Below are 15280 nucleotides of genomic sequence, written 5' to 3' on the forward strand. Positions count from 1 at the left end.
TTAGGCAGGAAATAAGAAACATAGTAGAGAGCTTGGAATTACAGAAGAGGAAGGAAAAGATTAAAAAGGAAGAGAAAACAAGAACCAGATACTGTCCAACCATTATTTAAGGGTACCCAAATAACCATTTAACGTGTGTCCATTGGTTCTCATTGTTACATAAACCAATGGGTCTACAGATAAATAATGTCACTACCTGCACCCGAGCATTCCATGAGAGTCAGATAAACTCATACAATAAAATTATTTCTGCTCAACAATGGTGGCTCACACCTGCCGTCGTAATTACTCAGGAGGCTGAGATCTGAGGATCACAGTTCAAAGCTAGCCCAATCAGGAAAGTCCATGAGACTCTTATCTCCAATTAACCACCAAAAAGCCAGAAGTAGAGCTGTGGGTTAAGTGGTAGAGCGCTAGCCTTGAGCAAAAAAGTTCAAGGTCAGTGCCCAAGTCCTGAGTTCAAGCCCTAGGAACAGCACAGTTTTTTTTTTCTTTTTTCAAACTATTAATCTGTGGAACTTGTGGAACTTGATGTTGCATAATCAATACTATCAGTGACACTTTCCTTACTTTTGTTTTGCTTTGTTTTGTTTTGTTTTCCGTGCTGTCCCAGGGTTTGAACTCAGAGCCTGGGCACTTTCTCTGAGCTTCTTCTCTGCTTAAGGTTATTGCTCTGCCATTACAGCCACTGCTCCACTTCCAGGTTTTATTTTTTGGTAGTTTACTGGAGATAAGATCTTACAGACTTTCCTGTCCAGGCTGGCTTTGAACCATGATCCTTAGATCTCAGCCTCCTGCCTAGCTAGGTTTACAGGTGTGAGTTACCGGCACCCGGCCCCTTTCTTTACTCTTAATTTTGCAAAAGCAATGGCAACTATAAAGATTAATTTCAAATGTGGTAACATTTTGATTATTAATATTTCTATTTTCAGCACATTAAATTGTACATTCACAATAAAACTGAACAAGACTATGAATGTGTGTACTGTAATGGTTGCTTTGGAAACAGTACAGATTCGTCCAATGGGTAAGTTGTCTCTGTTGCTCTGTCAATTTTCACATGACTTTTGGTGTGTCATTTTAATTGAAATATAATTAACAATGTTGCATATTTTCAGCTTGCTGTTTCATCCTGGTCCTTGGGCAATTTTTAGAAAGCTCAAGAAGTTTTATTTTTTCTGCTTTCTTATCAAATTTCAATATATCAGGGACTGGGAAGGTGGCTCAGTGGTAGAGTGCTTGCCTTGCAAGCCTGAGGCCCTTGGTTCGATTCCTCAGCACCACATAAGCAAAAAGAAAAAAGCCGGAAGTGGTGCTGTGGCTCAAGTGGTAGAGCGCTAGCCTTGAGCTGAAAAGCTGAGGGACAGTGCCCAGGCCCAGAGTTCAGGCCCCACAACCGGACCCCCCCAAAAAAATTTCAATATATCAGCTGAAAACATGAAAAAAAAATCAAACCCTATTGAGAAGGAAAATTCTATTTGGAGTGTTTGATGGATTCCTACTAGAATATGTTCCTTTTTTGGATTGGCAAGTCAGAGCTGTATATATTTATGGTGCACATTGATACTTTGATATGCATTATAGAATATACATTACCTTATACACTTATCTTTTTGTACTGAGAACATGAGAATGTTACAAACTTATCTGAGCAATGTTCTACGTATAGTCACCATAGCAGATAATAGATCTCTTGAACATATTCCTCTAAATTTTGTGACCTTTAACCAACATTGCCCAGTGTCCTCTGGTTAGTACCCCTTTATAGTTTAAATTAGTCAGAGTTTCACAGATTCCACATATGAATGAGATCATGTGGTATTTATCTTTCTGTGCCTGGCTTATTTGCCTTAACATATTGTTCTTTGGGATGTGAATTTCTCTTAGGAGTGTCTACAAAGAATGATTGCTATTGCATACCTGTACCAAGAAAGAACTAATAACTCAATACGTATTTTGAGTACCTACTGTGTATCTATAATGTGTATATATAAAAATGTCCAGTTAGCCAGGCATAGTGGCTCATGCTTATAATTACAATTACTTGGTAAATGGCAATCAGGAGGAGAGCAACTGGAGGCCCACCCAGGTGAAAAGTTGGCTAGACTCAATCTTAACCAATAGCTGTGTATGGTGGCATGTGCCTAGCATCCCAGCTCTGTGAGAAATGTAAATGGGAAGAGCATGGTCCAGACTGGCCTGAGTAAAAACATAAAAATAACTGAAAAGCCAAAGGGGTTAGAGGAGTGGATCAGGTGGTAGAGTGGTTGCCTTACAACAAGAGGCCCTGAGTTCAATCCAACAAAACAACGCATTTGGTTAATTTTATCATGCATTATTGCCAATTGCTCTTTAAAAATGTATAAGAACCACCTACTTGATTGGTTTGAGCTTCTACCTTGCTTTTGTCATATCCATACATTTTCTTTATCCTTTCCATTTTATCTGCTTCAGAGCAGTGTTGCTGTTCCGTCAGGATACCATGCCCTTCCTCACCAGAAGAATTAGAAAAGCTGCAGTGGTATGTAGCAATATTGGAATACTGCCGACCCTTTTCCTGAGTAAATAAACACATACATAGAAACTTTTATTACGTATATTAAATCACATTACTATTACATATAGATGCATGTATAAAAGGTTATCTGCATAATGGCTGAAGGTTGTTAGAGAAATTCAGAGTGAAGAAAGGAAAGGGTAGTTTTCTGATGCATCAAGTTTCCATTTGGACCATTGTCTTGACGAAGTGTTTCACAATCTCGACTGCACATTCAAATTACCTCAGGATAAAACATAAGTGCGTCTGTAAATACATACAGGATCATATGTGTATATTAAACCATTAAGCAGGCTGACGTGTGATACATGCAGGAGCAAGGTTCCATGGTGGCATCCTATTTAACAATTAAAAGACATCTAGAGCTCAAGTCGAGGCAAGTGTCTTCACTTCCGCCCTGAACTGGGAGGTGGAGAGGGCCAGGCAAGGACAGGGGCCAGTAGCAGAATCATAGAGTGTGTGAAATGGCAGACTGGAAGTACCAAGTTACTAATGAAATTGTCAAGCTGATGGTATGAGATAGTCGCCAGAGGGAAGAGATTCGCCCCTCTGTAGCTCCTTTGTGTCTCACTTATATCTCCAATTTTTTTTTCCTTTAGTGATCTACAGGATCCCATTGTCTGCTCTGCTGATTATTCACATGACCCGCCATTTTCTTCTTCCAGCAAACCCATCCCAGTTGCACCTCAGGCCACCATTCTTGCTAATTTTTCCAGTAGCTCTTCTGTTGTTGATTCCCTTGATTATCACTCTGAGACCGAGGACACTCCCTCTGTGACACAGGAGATTCACCTTTCTTCTTCCCAGCCTTCAGTTCCCATAGCTCCCAGCCCTGCCATTGGCCTGCCCACCCACTCTGGAACTACCTCTTCCCCGCTGTCCCAGACAGATCTTTCACTTAGCCCACCACATGTGAATCCCTCACTTCCCTCTCCTACCTTACCTGCCCGTAAGGATGGCACCACAGTGAGCACACCTCCTGGCAATACAGGTAAGCATGAGGGGAGCCCACTGCTCTTAAGAGGATTGGGGTGTGGGCTGAACCAGAGCTACCAGCTTGTAAGGCAGAACACATGAAAAGGCCCCCTTGAGCCTTTCTTTTTCTGAAAGCGCAGAAACATTTGGAAGACTTAGGTTCTCCATAGGAAAAACAATCTGGGATGGGCAATTTGGCTTCTCCTGCCTCTGCGTGTTCCACATAAAGATGGCAGTAATTGTACTAGATTGGAAATGATGGTGTACGTGGGAATGCCATGAAAACTACGAAGGCCTCCCAGGTTCAAGTGAGGCTTTGAGATCCAGAGATAAAAGGAAATGAGAAAGAAGCAGAGAAAATTCTAGAGATTCTCTGGAGACTCACTGGTGAGTAAGAAGCAGGCCTTCCAGAATTTGGAGGACAGGAGGCAATGCCAAGTTTGTGGATGACCTTAGATTGGGGCTTGGGTTGTGGTGTCTGCCTCTTCTAAGCCATGATGCCAACATGTTCAGGAGATTTACAGATGACTTTGAAATAACGGTGCCATTTTAGACAAAACTCCAGAATCATTAGAGCTACTGTTAAGGAAATGTTCAAGAATGAAGAATAAAGGATAATTGCAGTTCATTATCTGGACATACAATATCCATCTTCCCAAAGCTATTTCCAGTGACCCTTGTAGAATCAACCTAACAAGCTACACACACACACACACACACACACAAAACATCAATGAGGCCTTCCTGCACCTTCTACTTCTAAGGCAACAAGTAAAGTGACAAATGAGTAAAAGATAGATGTTGGAGAATCACCCAGTAGCTGAAAAGTAGATAAAAACTAGATGGTTCCATAGGAGAAGGGTGGTTAAATAAGATAGGCAACCTCAACACAATGACTGTTGTGCTACTGTGTAAGTCATTAGAGAAGCTGTACAGAGGCACAGGGGCCTTCAGTCTTGATGTGAAAAGACAAAAAGGCCCAACAACAGGTAGTATGTACTCCATGTGTATAACAGTGTACATACACATGGATACATTTTACTGTTTATGCCTTTGAATGTTCACAGTCACATAACCATCAGGTATTTAAATTTTCCATTACCATTAAAGTCCTCTTGTGTCCCTATGAAGTCAGTATGTCCCTCCAGCCCCTGGTGACACTATGGACATGTCTTTATCTCCCCACAGTTCTGACTTTTCTAGAATGTGACATAAAGAGAATTATATAGAATGTGACATTTTTGAGTTTGGCTTTTTCCACTTTTTCCACACGTGTTGGGAAAATTGGCGATCCACGTTGTTGAATATATTGCAAGCTCAGTCCTTTCCTCACCCTTTGTAATATTCGACTGTGTGAAATCCACACTTTCCCCTCCATTCTCCAGTTCATGAACATTGGATGAGTTGTTTCTAGTTTGAAACTATTAGAAGAAAGCCAATATCGACCATCATGACCCCATCTTTTTTAAGATTATATGGTTGGTTTTTGTTTTCTTTTTTCACCACTGGGGCCACTATGTAGGAGACTAGATCACAGGGTGATTATGTATGCGTGTTTATCTTTCTAAGTGAATTTTTCCCCATCATGTATTCACAAACTTACTTGGCTCTTTGATACAGGAATTGCCACCGCCCACAATGATTCTGATCTTGAGACCCAAGTGTCCCAAATGGAGAAAGCGCTGTCCTTAGGCAGCTTGGCGCCTAACCTCGCAGGTGAAATGATAAACAGAGTCAGCAAACTCCTTCATTCCCCGCCAGCCTCATTAGCCCCTCTGGCTCAAAGGTACGACTTAGCAAACTGAAGAAATGCTAAGAGGGGGCCTTCTAATAAAAAAAAAAAAAAAATTAAAAAAAAGTGCTGTTTCCATTGTCAATGGGACCAAGGTGGGCCAAAGAAGTTCCCAGAGGGAGGGTCTTCAATTTGTGTTACTGGGTTCCTGCTGTCACAGTGAAATATCTCAGAATGCATTCAAATAGAGAGCAGTGACATTTATTAGTAAAGCAAAGCAAAGAAAGAAGAGTACACACCCAGACATGGGCACAGGCACATGAAAAGAGGCAAGCTGAGCATTGTAACTTTAGGGGTGCTTACTGGGTAAACCGAACAGTGGGGTTTTGTGTAAACATTCCTTTAGCTAAATGCTCCTTCCGCTTAGGTGCCTGCTATTGTTGTTGCTCTGGTATTCTGATGTTTTCAGATCCACCTGGAGACATGAATTTTAGGTTCTTGTAACATAACTAGTTTTTTTGTGACTTTTAATGATCACCCTTTAAATCGGGAATTTTTTTGGGGGGGGGGTCCGGTTGTGGGGCCTGAACTCTGGGCCTGGTCACTGTCCCTCAGCTCTTCAGCTCAAGGCTAGTGCTCTACCACTTGAGCCACAGTGCCACTTCCGGCTTTTTTTCTTTTTGCTTATGTGGTGCTGAGGAATCGAACCCAGGGCCTCATGCATGCAAGGCAAGCACAATTCGGCAATTTTGAAAGACTGTGTCTTCATCCCTAGAACATAATAATCACCTGAAGCAAGGACAAAGGTGGGAAGGGGAGGTGATCATTTTACTGGTCTGTGAAGACACGTGGAGCTTAAAATAAAATAGTGTTTGTGCACTTCTAATCAAATGATATATGAATTTGCAGTGTTTCTTTCTGAATTCCGGGTTTTTTTTTCTTACAATGTCCCATGTGCCTCATGTTACCTGCCCAAACATGAATAATTATAGATGTTTTCGTTCTCAAGGAACAAGGAGAGAGTAAAAGTGTGAGGGCTAAATATCAACTGCCACATATCTTTCCAGGTTATTAAAAGTAGTAGATGACATTGGCTTACAGCTGAACTTTTCAAACAAGACCATAAGTCTAACCTCCCCTTCTTTGGCTGTGGCTGTGATCAGAGTGAATGCCAGTAATTTCAACACAACTACCTTTGCAGCCCAAGACCCTGCAAATCTTCAGGTACAATCCAATTTCTTATGGAGAATACATTTTCTTTTATTTTTTATATTATCTTTAAGTTGTTGTGCAAGGGGCGTTGCCTTTTAACAAAGCATATGTGAATACAATGCATCTTGATCCGGGTCACCCCTTTCAACAGGAGAATACATTTTCTTGTTTATGGTTGTAGCCCTCTTTGTTGCACTTTGTGACTGAGGCAATTACTGCTAGCCATTAGGGGTGGTGTTCATTTAACATCTGGACTAGCCAAGCACCACAGAGTTAAAAACGATACTGAGCGCTAGGCATGTAGCTCAGTGGTATTGTACAGGCTTTGCGTGTGGCATAGCACTTGCTTAGCCATGCTTCAGACTCTAGGCTTGATCCTCAACACGACAAGAAAGCAAATAAATGACATCACCATTGGCTGGAACAGGATGTGACCAGTCCATGTTGCACTCTTAGTTAATCCTTTAGCAGCTGGATTGTGGAATTTGTTTCCAGGGAAGGGGTAGAGGCTCTCCATATGGGAGGATGTTAGGGAAGTGGAAGAACTAGACATGGAGATGAGCTACTCATCAACCCATTTTGATTTTTTGACAAGTGTTATGACTACACTGTTCTGTGAAATCATGTTCAAACCCAGTCCTGCTTCAGTGCTTCCTGTCCGCCTAGTAGAAGGATTGGAGGCTAGAAACAGTCAAGCTAAACCAAGCCTTTCTTTTTAATTTTCATAATCTTTCCATGTGTAGTGTGTGGGTGCTATTGTAACTTTACCCTAACCTTTGCTTTCTAATGTGGTGTGTGTGCTGCTTCCGTCTCCCTGGGGTCTTCAGTTAGCTTACACATTTGGCCATTTCTGTGTATTTTTAAATGTCCCCTTTCCTATCTGTGCACTAGTGGCTCATATCAATAATCCTAGCTACTCAGGAGGCTGAGATCTGAGGATCCCAGTTTGAAGCCAGCCTGAATCAGCAGGAAAGTCCCTGAGATGCATTTCCAATTAACCAGAAGTGGTGCTGTGGCTCAAGCTGTAGAGCATTAGCCATGAGCAAAAGAGCTCAGGGACAGCATCCAAACCCTGAGTTCAAGACCCAGAACTGGCATAGACAAAAAAAGTTTCCTTTCTTGGTTGGAGTTCCTATTATTTTTCTCATCCCCCCCCCTTTTTTTTTTTTGAGTAGCAACCAGATATCCAGAAGTAGAATGCGCCATTTTACTTAGAAATACCAGCTATTGAGCCTATACAGGGCCCTTCATCTTGAAGAGCTGTGTTTTCTATCTCCTTGTTGTATCAACTCAGACATTTTCATTGACTCTCACTTGTTTTCAGGTTTCGCTGCAAACTCAGGCTCCTGAGAATAGTATCGGTGTTATTACTCTGCCATCAACACTTATGAACAATTTGCCAGCTAATGATGTGCAGCTAGCTTCCAGAGTTCAGTTCAACTTTTTTGAAAAACCTGCTTTGTTTCAGGTAAAGTTACTCTTCCTTGGTTTGGGTTTGGATTTTGTGGGAGGTGTGGATATTTTAGTCTTTTATTAAATCATCGCATATTATTAAATTTGCTACAAATTAAATGAATTGCTGAAGCACTGTACTTTTTTTTTGTCGGGCGTGGGGCTTGAACTCTGGTCCTAGGCACTGTCCCTCAGGTCTTCAGCTCAAGGCTAGCGCTCTACCACTTGAGCCACAGTGCCACTTCTGGCTTTTTCTGCTTATGTGGTGCTGAGGAATAGAACCCAGGGCCTCATGCAGGTGAGGCAAGCACTCTACCACTTCCCCAATGCTGTAGTTTTTTTAATCCATAGTCTAATGACACTTAACAATAACTGACACTTCCATAGTCTACAAATTGCCAAGTTCTATCCTACACACTTAAACAAATGTTGACTCTAATCTTCTCAACAAACCTACCCTGGAAGATAGAAACTTATAGTTACCTCCATTTTATCAATGAGACAACAAAAGCACAGAGAAGTTAAGTAACTTGCTCAGGGACATGAAATACTGTTTAAATGGCTTAATGTGTCCCCCTTTAAAGATTCAAGAGGTCCTGGTGTGTGCCTTTATGCAATATTTAGAGTGTTGCAGTAGTATAAGCTCTGCTTCTAATCAGTGTTCCTTGCAAACTTTACTTCCTAACCCTTGATTTTTGTGCTATGTTGTGAAATACACCATGTGGACTAAATAATGACCTTCTTTTTTTGTCAGGTGTGGGGCTTGAACTCAAGGCCTGGGCACTGTCCCTAAGCCTCTTTGTGCTTAGGGCTAGTGCTCTATCACAGCACCACTCCTGGTTTTTTGTGGGGTTTTTTGAGTGGTTAATTGGAAATAGGAGAATCACTGGGACTTTTCTGCCCAGACTAGCTTTGAACCACTATCTCAGCCTCCTGTGTAGTTAGGATTACAGGTGTGAGCCACTGATGCCTGGCTAAATAATGTCCTTCGAGCTCTGAAGTTCCCTTGTCATTTCCCTCGTCATCTCACTGATTCTTTGATATGCTAGGACCCTTCCCTGGACAACCTCTCTCTGATCAGCTATGTCATCTCATCGAGCGTTGCAAACCTAACTGTCAAGAACTTGACAAGAAATGTGACAGTCACACTGAAGCACATCAATTCAAGCCAGGTGAGAAAAAAACCAGTCTGATGTGTGCATTTACTAGCGCCATCTTGTGCAGCCTATGCCCAGAAGGCATAGCTTGAGAAAGGCAGATCTAGGAGTAGTGTGTAAGACTAGACTCACATAGTTACTCCTTGGGCTTTAACCTTTCTAATCATTTACCACCTAGTTTCTAAGAGTGATGGACTCAAAAGCAAACTCTTATCCTCTACTGAATTTCAGTGCAGGGGGATCTGTAGCTTCCAGTCAGTCTGAGTCTTACCACCCAAGAGGGATACCCCATACCTCTCAGCTCAGTTCACCCTGACCTTCGGCTATGACCTTGTTATCATAGGGTAGACTTCAGTCTCAGCACCACCTGGGAATTTTCTAGAAATAGAAACTCTCAGGCCTTACCCTAGACCCACAGAGTCAGAGTATGCTTTTCTTTGTTTGTTGTGGCACTGCAGCTTGAACCCATGGCCTCGTGTAGGCTACACATTTGGGTTACCATTGAGCAGAATATGCTATTTACTTTTTATTGTGGTTCTGGAGTTTAAACTCGGGGCTTCATGGTTTCTAGGAAGGTACTTTGCCTCTAAATCCAGTTATCTAGCCCCCAGAATGTGTTTTTTAATTAGGCCCCAAGCTAACGCCTATGCAGGACTAATACGTTTAAGAGCATTGTTTCTAGGGAACACATAAAATAAGAACATTCCAAAAAACCAAGCACAAGAAATTTTTCCTAATTGATTTTCAGGGTTTTTTTCAATTCAGCAAATTAATTGTAACTTATCTTCCTATTTGCAGGATGGCCTAGTAGTGAGATGTGTATTTTGGGACTTGGGAAGAAACGGTAGGTTCCAGTTAAAATCTTTACAAAGTCATGAGTAGATACGTGGGGGAGGTAGGTAGTCATTGGAACTGTGGATTTCTTGATGGTACTGATACTCTTCTCAATTTCAACAGGTGGCAAGGGAGGCTGGTCATCCGACGGTTGCTCCATCAAAGACAGAAGGCTGAATGAAACTATCTGTACCTGCAGCCACCTTACAAGCTTTGGTGTCCTATTGGTAACATGTGCTCTGTGGTCTTTGATTCTGGATCTGAGGGGAAGCTGGCCATCATATCAGAATACCTACTCTAGAGCCAGACATAGCACTTGAGAGCCTGAGGTAGAAGAATTGGGAGTCTGAGACTAGCCTGGGCTATGTAGTGAGACTCTATCTCGAAAATATGTCTATCCTAATGAATGGCTTGGACAGATAAGCAGAGAGTATGATATCATGACAAGGTTATGCAACAATATTATGCTTTGAGTGAGCAAGTGCATCTGAAGGAAAATATTTGAATGTGGAATGCAGTTTTTTTCACATCCTATTTTTACATTAAAGCTTTTCTCTATCAACTAGCTAGGAAGACTAAAAACTTCATATTAGAGTGGGTAATAAAATTAGTTTACAGCAACATGTCAATGTATTATAAAATAACTTGACAGACATGATCTTCTTTAATCTTTCCAACAATTTTGCAGGATAGGGAGAATGTGGCATTGCTGTTTCATTGCAATAAGGATTGAGACTCATGGTCCATAGTCATAGAATTAAGAAAGGTGAGAGCCAGACACAAGTTTGTATACTCCTACTCAAGCTCTTTTCCAGTACACCATAATATAATGGTCAAGTACTTGAGCATTGGAGTCAGGCAGACCTGAATTTGAGTCTTAGATCCTCCACTTCTTAGCTTTGTGACCTTGAGCAAGTTACTTATTCTCCCTGGGTCTCGCTTTCCTTATCATTACCCAGTGATAGTTGGCCTAACCTCGTAGTTTGATTGAACAGACTATGAATGGGTACCTAGCCCATTCATGATTCTTATTTCTTTAAAAAATTTTTGATTATAAAATTAGTGCTTTATTTTTCAGGACCTATCTCGGACATCCTTACCACCTAGTCAAATGATGGCTCTGACATTTATCACATACATTGGCTGTGGACTTTCATCAGTTTTTCTGTCAGTTACTCTTGTAACTTATATAGCCTTTGAGTAAGTATCCACAACTGGAAATTTGGATTCTAGGACTACAGGTTCCTCTCTGTCATCAAAATGTATTAAGTGCTTTTCTTGGCTGCTCCATCCTGTATACCCACCTGACAGAGCATCTTGGTGTAAAACTTGATGAGGGTTTATATGCTTGCCACCTTCAACTAGTCTGTGGGCTCACTAGAGGCATAGATTGTGTCATGATCATCTGTTCACCAGAGTGGTACCTGATACTTTGTCAATACTCAATGTGAAATGAAAAACAGATATAGACCCTAAAAATATAAAAGGTTATAATCTAAAGTGGACTATAGCAGCATGGAGAACAGAAAAAATATTCAAACTTAACTTTATAAATTAGACTGAGCAAGCATTAGATTAAAGATGTCAACCTGTATAAGGATAATACAAAAGAAAAGTAAAAAATATGGATGAAAAATAGACTTGGCCTAGTCTAGTGGTGCATGCTTATAATCCTCCTAATCAAAAGCTGGATATAGGAGTATTGCTGTCTGATGTGGCCCAAGTTAAAACACAAGATACTATCTAAAAACAGACTAAACAAACTTAAAGCAAAAGGATGGGGAGGGTGACTTAAGTGGTAGAGTACCTAGGAAGCACAAGGTCCTGAGTTCAGTCCTCACTACTGCCCCCCAAAAGTGGATACTTGGTAAGTATGGTTTTGTAAGTCAAAGCAAGAACGATATCTCAGAGAATCTCCTTCTTAGCTCACCAGAATAGCTCATCTATCTGGTCACTAGAATTCTTACAAATTCTATTTGAAAACAAATAGAGGCATTTCTATAAAATTAAATGATACAATATGTGGGTTCTAAAATTTAGATTTGGGGCACTAGTCAGGAAATGTAAAAATATACTTTCAGTGCCAATTTAGAGCCTATAGTTATTCTAGTAGACTTTTGGATATATTCTTTAGTAAGACTAAATTACCATAATTAATAGCATACTATGGGACTCTGGTCATAATTTGAAGATATGAACATAGCAGCAATTGTACAAGATGCAGAAACAATCCTTGTGCAAATAGTTTAGGAGAAATGTGAAAATGCTCAGTAGTTCCATCTACAAACTATTGAAAAGTATGGGTCAACCATCAGCAGAAGGATTCCACGGAAAGACAGATACAAATCTTCCATATGGTTATCATAGAGAATTCTGTTTAGATTTCTCTTTTGTTTTGTTTTTGTTGCTTTACTGCCCTCATAGACATACTCACTTAAAAAGGACAGGTATGCATATAGAGATTTGCCGAAGAATAAAAACAAAATGTTTAGGACTCAGAGACAGCCTGATAAATATGCTTACATGAGGATTTGCAGCATGTAATACTAATTCTTTTCGTGCCCTTTCCTTTTAGAAAGATCCGGAGGGATTACCCTTCTAAAATCCTCATCCAACTGTGTGCTTCCCTGCTCCTGCTGAATTTGGTCTTCCTCCTAGACTCATGGATTGCACTCTATAACACTCGAGGCCTTTGCATCTCAGTGGCCGTGTTTCTTCACTATTTTCTCTTGGTCTCATTCACATGGATGGGCCTGGAAGCATTCCATATGTACCTGGCCCTTGTCAAAGTGTTTAATACTTATATCCGAAAATACATCCTTAAATTCTGCATTGTCGGCTGGGGTATGTATGTTTTTGCAAATTGTCATTCCTTTTCCTCTAGTAATTTGATTTTTAAATAGGTGAGAGACACATGAAGAAGCAGATCACACTTGACAGATTTCTAAAACTTGTATGCGCCTTCCAGGCTACACAATCCACAGAGCAACATTGTTGAGTCTTTTCCTAGACTATTGCATTTCCTCTTGATTTTTGTTATGAATGCATCTCTAGCTACTACCACCAGAGCTGCCATGGAAGGTGTTTGATACGTTAAAGCCACACTCTGTCCCTGAACTTCCAGGCAGCCTCATTCTGTTTGGAACCTCCCAGATAACAGACACATGTATGATAACCCTGTGCTCTCATAGGCAGAGTGAGAGAATGTACCTGTAAATAAATGTACCTTCATTGTCACACATAATATTTCATATTATATGACCTGTTGGAGTTGGTACACAAAGCCTTATATACCCCAAAGATCTTACAGGCTTTTTCCTTCAACTCCCTACCCAATGTAGATACTTCTTCAACTTATCTTGATTATCGCTAACAATAGTCTGACTGCTCCTTGAACACTTCTGTTACCAAGGAGATCATTACCTTAATGGGTGACCATTGGCCATGTTCCAAAGGTCTACAGTCACTTTTTGTTCATTAAGTTCCATTTCTTCTCATCACTTTCAGCTCTCAGAACTATATGTGACTGATGTTTCCCATCTTCCAGGGGTACCAGCTGTGATTGTGGCCATTGTTCTGACTATATCTACAGATAATTATGGGCTTGGATCCTATGGGAAATTCCCCAATGGCACACCCGATGACTTGTAAGTATGGAGCCCTCCCTGGGGGAATACTGAGCAAACTACACAATTGAATTCTCCAAGATAAATGGCAGGCCTAAATAGCATATTGGCTCCAGATCTAATCTTAACAAAATCTAGTCCTATGTAACAACAGCCTTCACCATCATACATAATGCAATAATCTAGTTGGAAATGCCAGGCTACTATTTAATGAATTCGAAGAAAACTATTTTGAGAAAATATATGAATTAGGGATAGTTATAATGAAAATATTTCTCTTAGCCTTTGATAAAAAACAAAACACCAGTGACATTATATTAAATAAAGATTCATGGAACAGAATTACTAGGATTTACATGAGTAAAACCCTGAATGATTACAAAAATGAATGTTTTTAATAGTGGAGATACTAAGATAAACTCTTAAATTCTTTTCCCAGGAGCTATAACTGGTTATGGAGAGCCGTGGTTTTAGTGTATTGTTTCTCTTATACTTGTAAAAAATGTTTCAGTAGAATGTTACAGATTCAGTATCTCATTTGGAATATTATTTCATCCTCCTAATATGTCTTTCCTTATTTTTCTCCCCACCCCCCCAAATTCTAGTTGCTGGATCAACAGCAATGCGGTATTCTATATTACAGTTGTGGGATATTTCTGTGTGATATTTTTGCTGAATGTCAGCATGTTCATTGTTGTCCTGGTTCAGCTCTGTCGAATTAAAAAGAAGAAGCAACTGGGAGCCCAGCGAAAAACCAGTATTCAAGACCTCAGAAGTATCGCTGGTCTTACATTTTTACTGGGAATTACTTGGGGCTTTGCATTCTTTGCTTGGGGACCAGTTAATATCACCTTTATGTATCTCTTTGCCATCTTTAACACCTTACAAGGTAATCTCTACAGCATTAAACACAAAGTAAATGTTGTCAATTGAATACAAAAACCTGTCACTAAAAGAGTGTCTGTAGTCTATTTAGTTACTTAGATATATTTGTTTCAGGGTAGAGTTATCACTACTGCTTTTAACTCCCATAGCCCCTCTATAATTCTACCAGCAATAGATAATTTTGCAGAGTCTCAGAATCTACTCTGAGAATAGAAATTAGTATATCCTCTGCAGAAAATAGTATGGAAGTTTCTCAAAAAAACTAAAACTAGAATTACAATATAATCCACAGATACCACTCTTGGACATATATCTAAAGGACTGTTAGTCAGGATATGACTGCAATATATTTCTTGCAGCACTATTTGCAATAACCAAACTACAGAAGCAGCCTAGATGTTCTTCAACCGATGAACAGATAACAAAGAAAATGAGCTACATATACACAATGGAGTATTGTTCAGCTATAAAGAATGAAATTGCCGGGTGCTGGTGGCTCACACCTGTAATCCTAGCTACTCAGGAGGCTGAGATCTGAGGATCGAGATTCAAAGCCAGCCCAGGCAGGAAAGTCTGTGAGACTCTTATCTCCAATAAGCCACCAGAAAAAAACAGAAGTGGTGCTGTGGCTCAAGCGGTAGAGTGCTTGCCTTGAGTTGAAGAGCTGAGGGACAGCACCCAAGCCCAGAGTTCAAGCCCCACGACCGACAAAAAAAAAAAAAGAATGAAATTATGTCATTTGCAAAAAAAATAGATTTTCACGTTAAGTGAAACAAGACAGATTCAGAAGAACAAAGGCTGCGTGCTTTCTCTTATGTGTGAAATCTAGTCTTAACAGATACATAGAGAT

The 15280-nt window shown here is 40.3% G+C and overlaps 1 protein-coding gene across 2 annotated transcripts in view; it reads left to right on the plus strand.

Moving 5' to 3' along the window:
* Adgrg2 (adhesion G protein-coupled receptor G2) overlaps positions 1–15280 on the plus strand; it is a 108588-nt gene that overhangs the window by 84138 nt on the left and 9170 nt on the right. For both annotated transcript variants that reach the window (XM_070040777.1, XM_070040778.1), the window contains exons 13-25: positions 933–1027; positions 2455–2521; positions 3157–3548; positions 5153–5318; positions 6332–6488; positions 7801–7944; positions 8978–9100; positions 9884–9929; positions 10043–10146; positions 10998–11119; positions 12495–12763; positions 13467–13566; positions 14151–14434. In XM_070040777.1, coding sequence (XP_069896878.1) covers positions 933–1027; positions 2455–2521; positions 3157–3548; positions 5153–5318; positions 6332–6488; positions 7801–7944; positions 8978–9100; positions 9884–9929; positions 10043–10146; positions 10998–11119; positions 12495–12763; positions 13467–13566; positions 14151–14434 — 2069 coding nt within the window. The remainder of the gene's footprint in view (positions 1–932; positions 1028–2454; positions 2522–3156; positions 3549–5152; positions 5319–6331; positions 6489–7800; positions 7945–8977; positions 9101–9883; positions 9930–10042; positions 10147–10997; positions 11120–12494; positions 12764–13466; positions 13567–14150; positions 14435–15280) is intronic.

Source organism: Dipodomys merriami, unplaced genomic scaffold (genome assembly GCF_024711535.1).
Source record: "Dipodomys merriami isolate MVZ:Mamm:240054 unplaced genomic scaffold, mDipMer1.0.p SCAF_3, whole genome shotgun sequence".
Lineage (NCBI taxonomy): Eukaryota > Metazoa > Chordata > Mammalia > Rodentia > Heteromyidae > Dipodomys > Dipodomys merriami.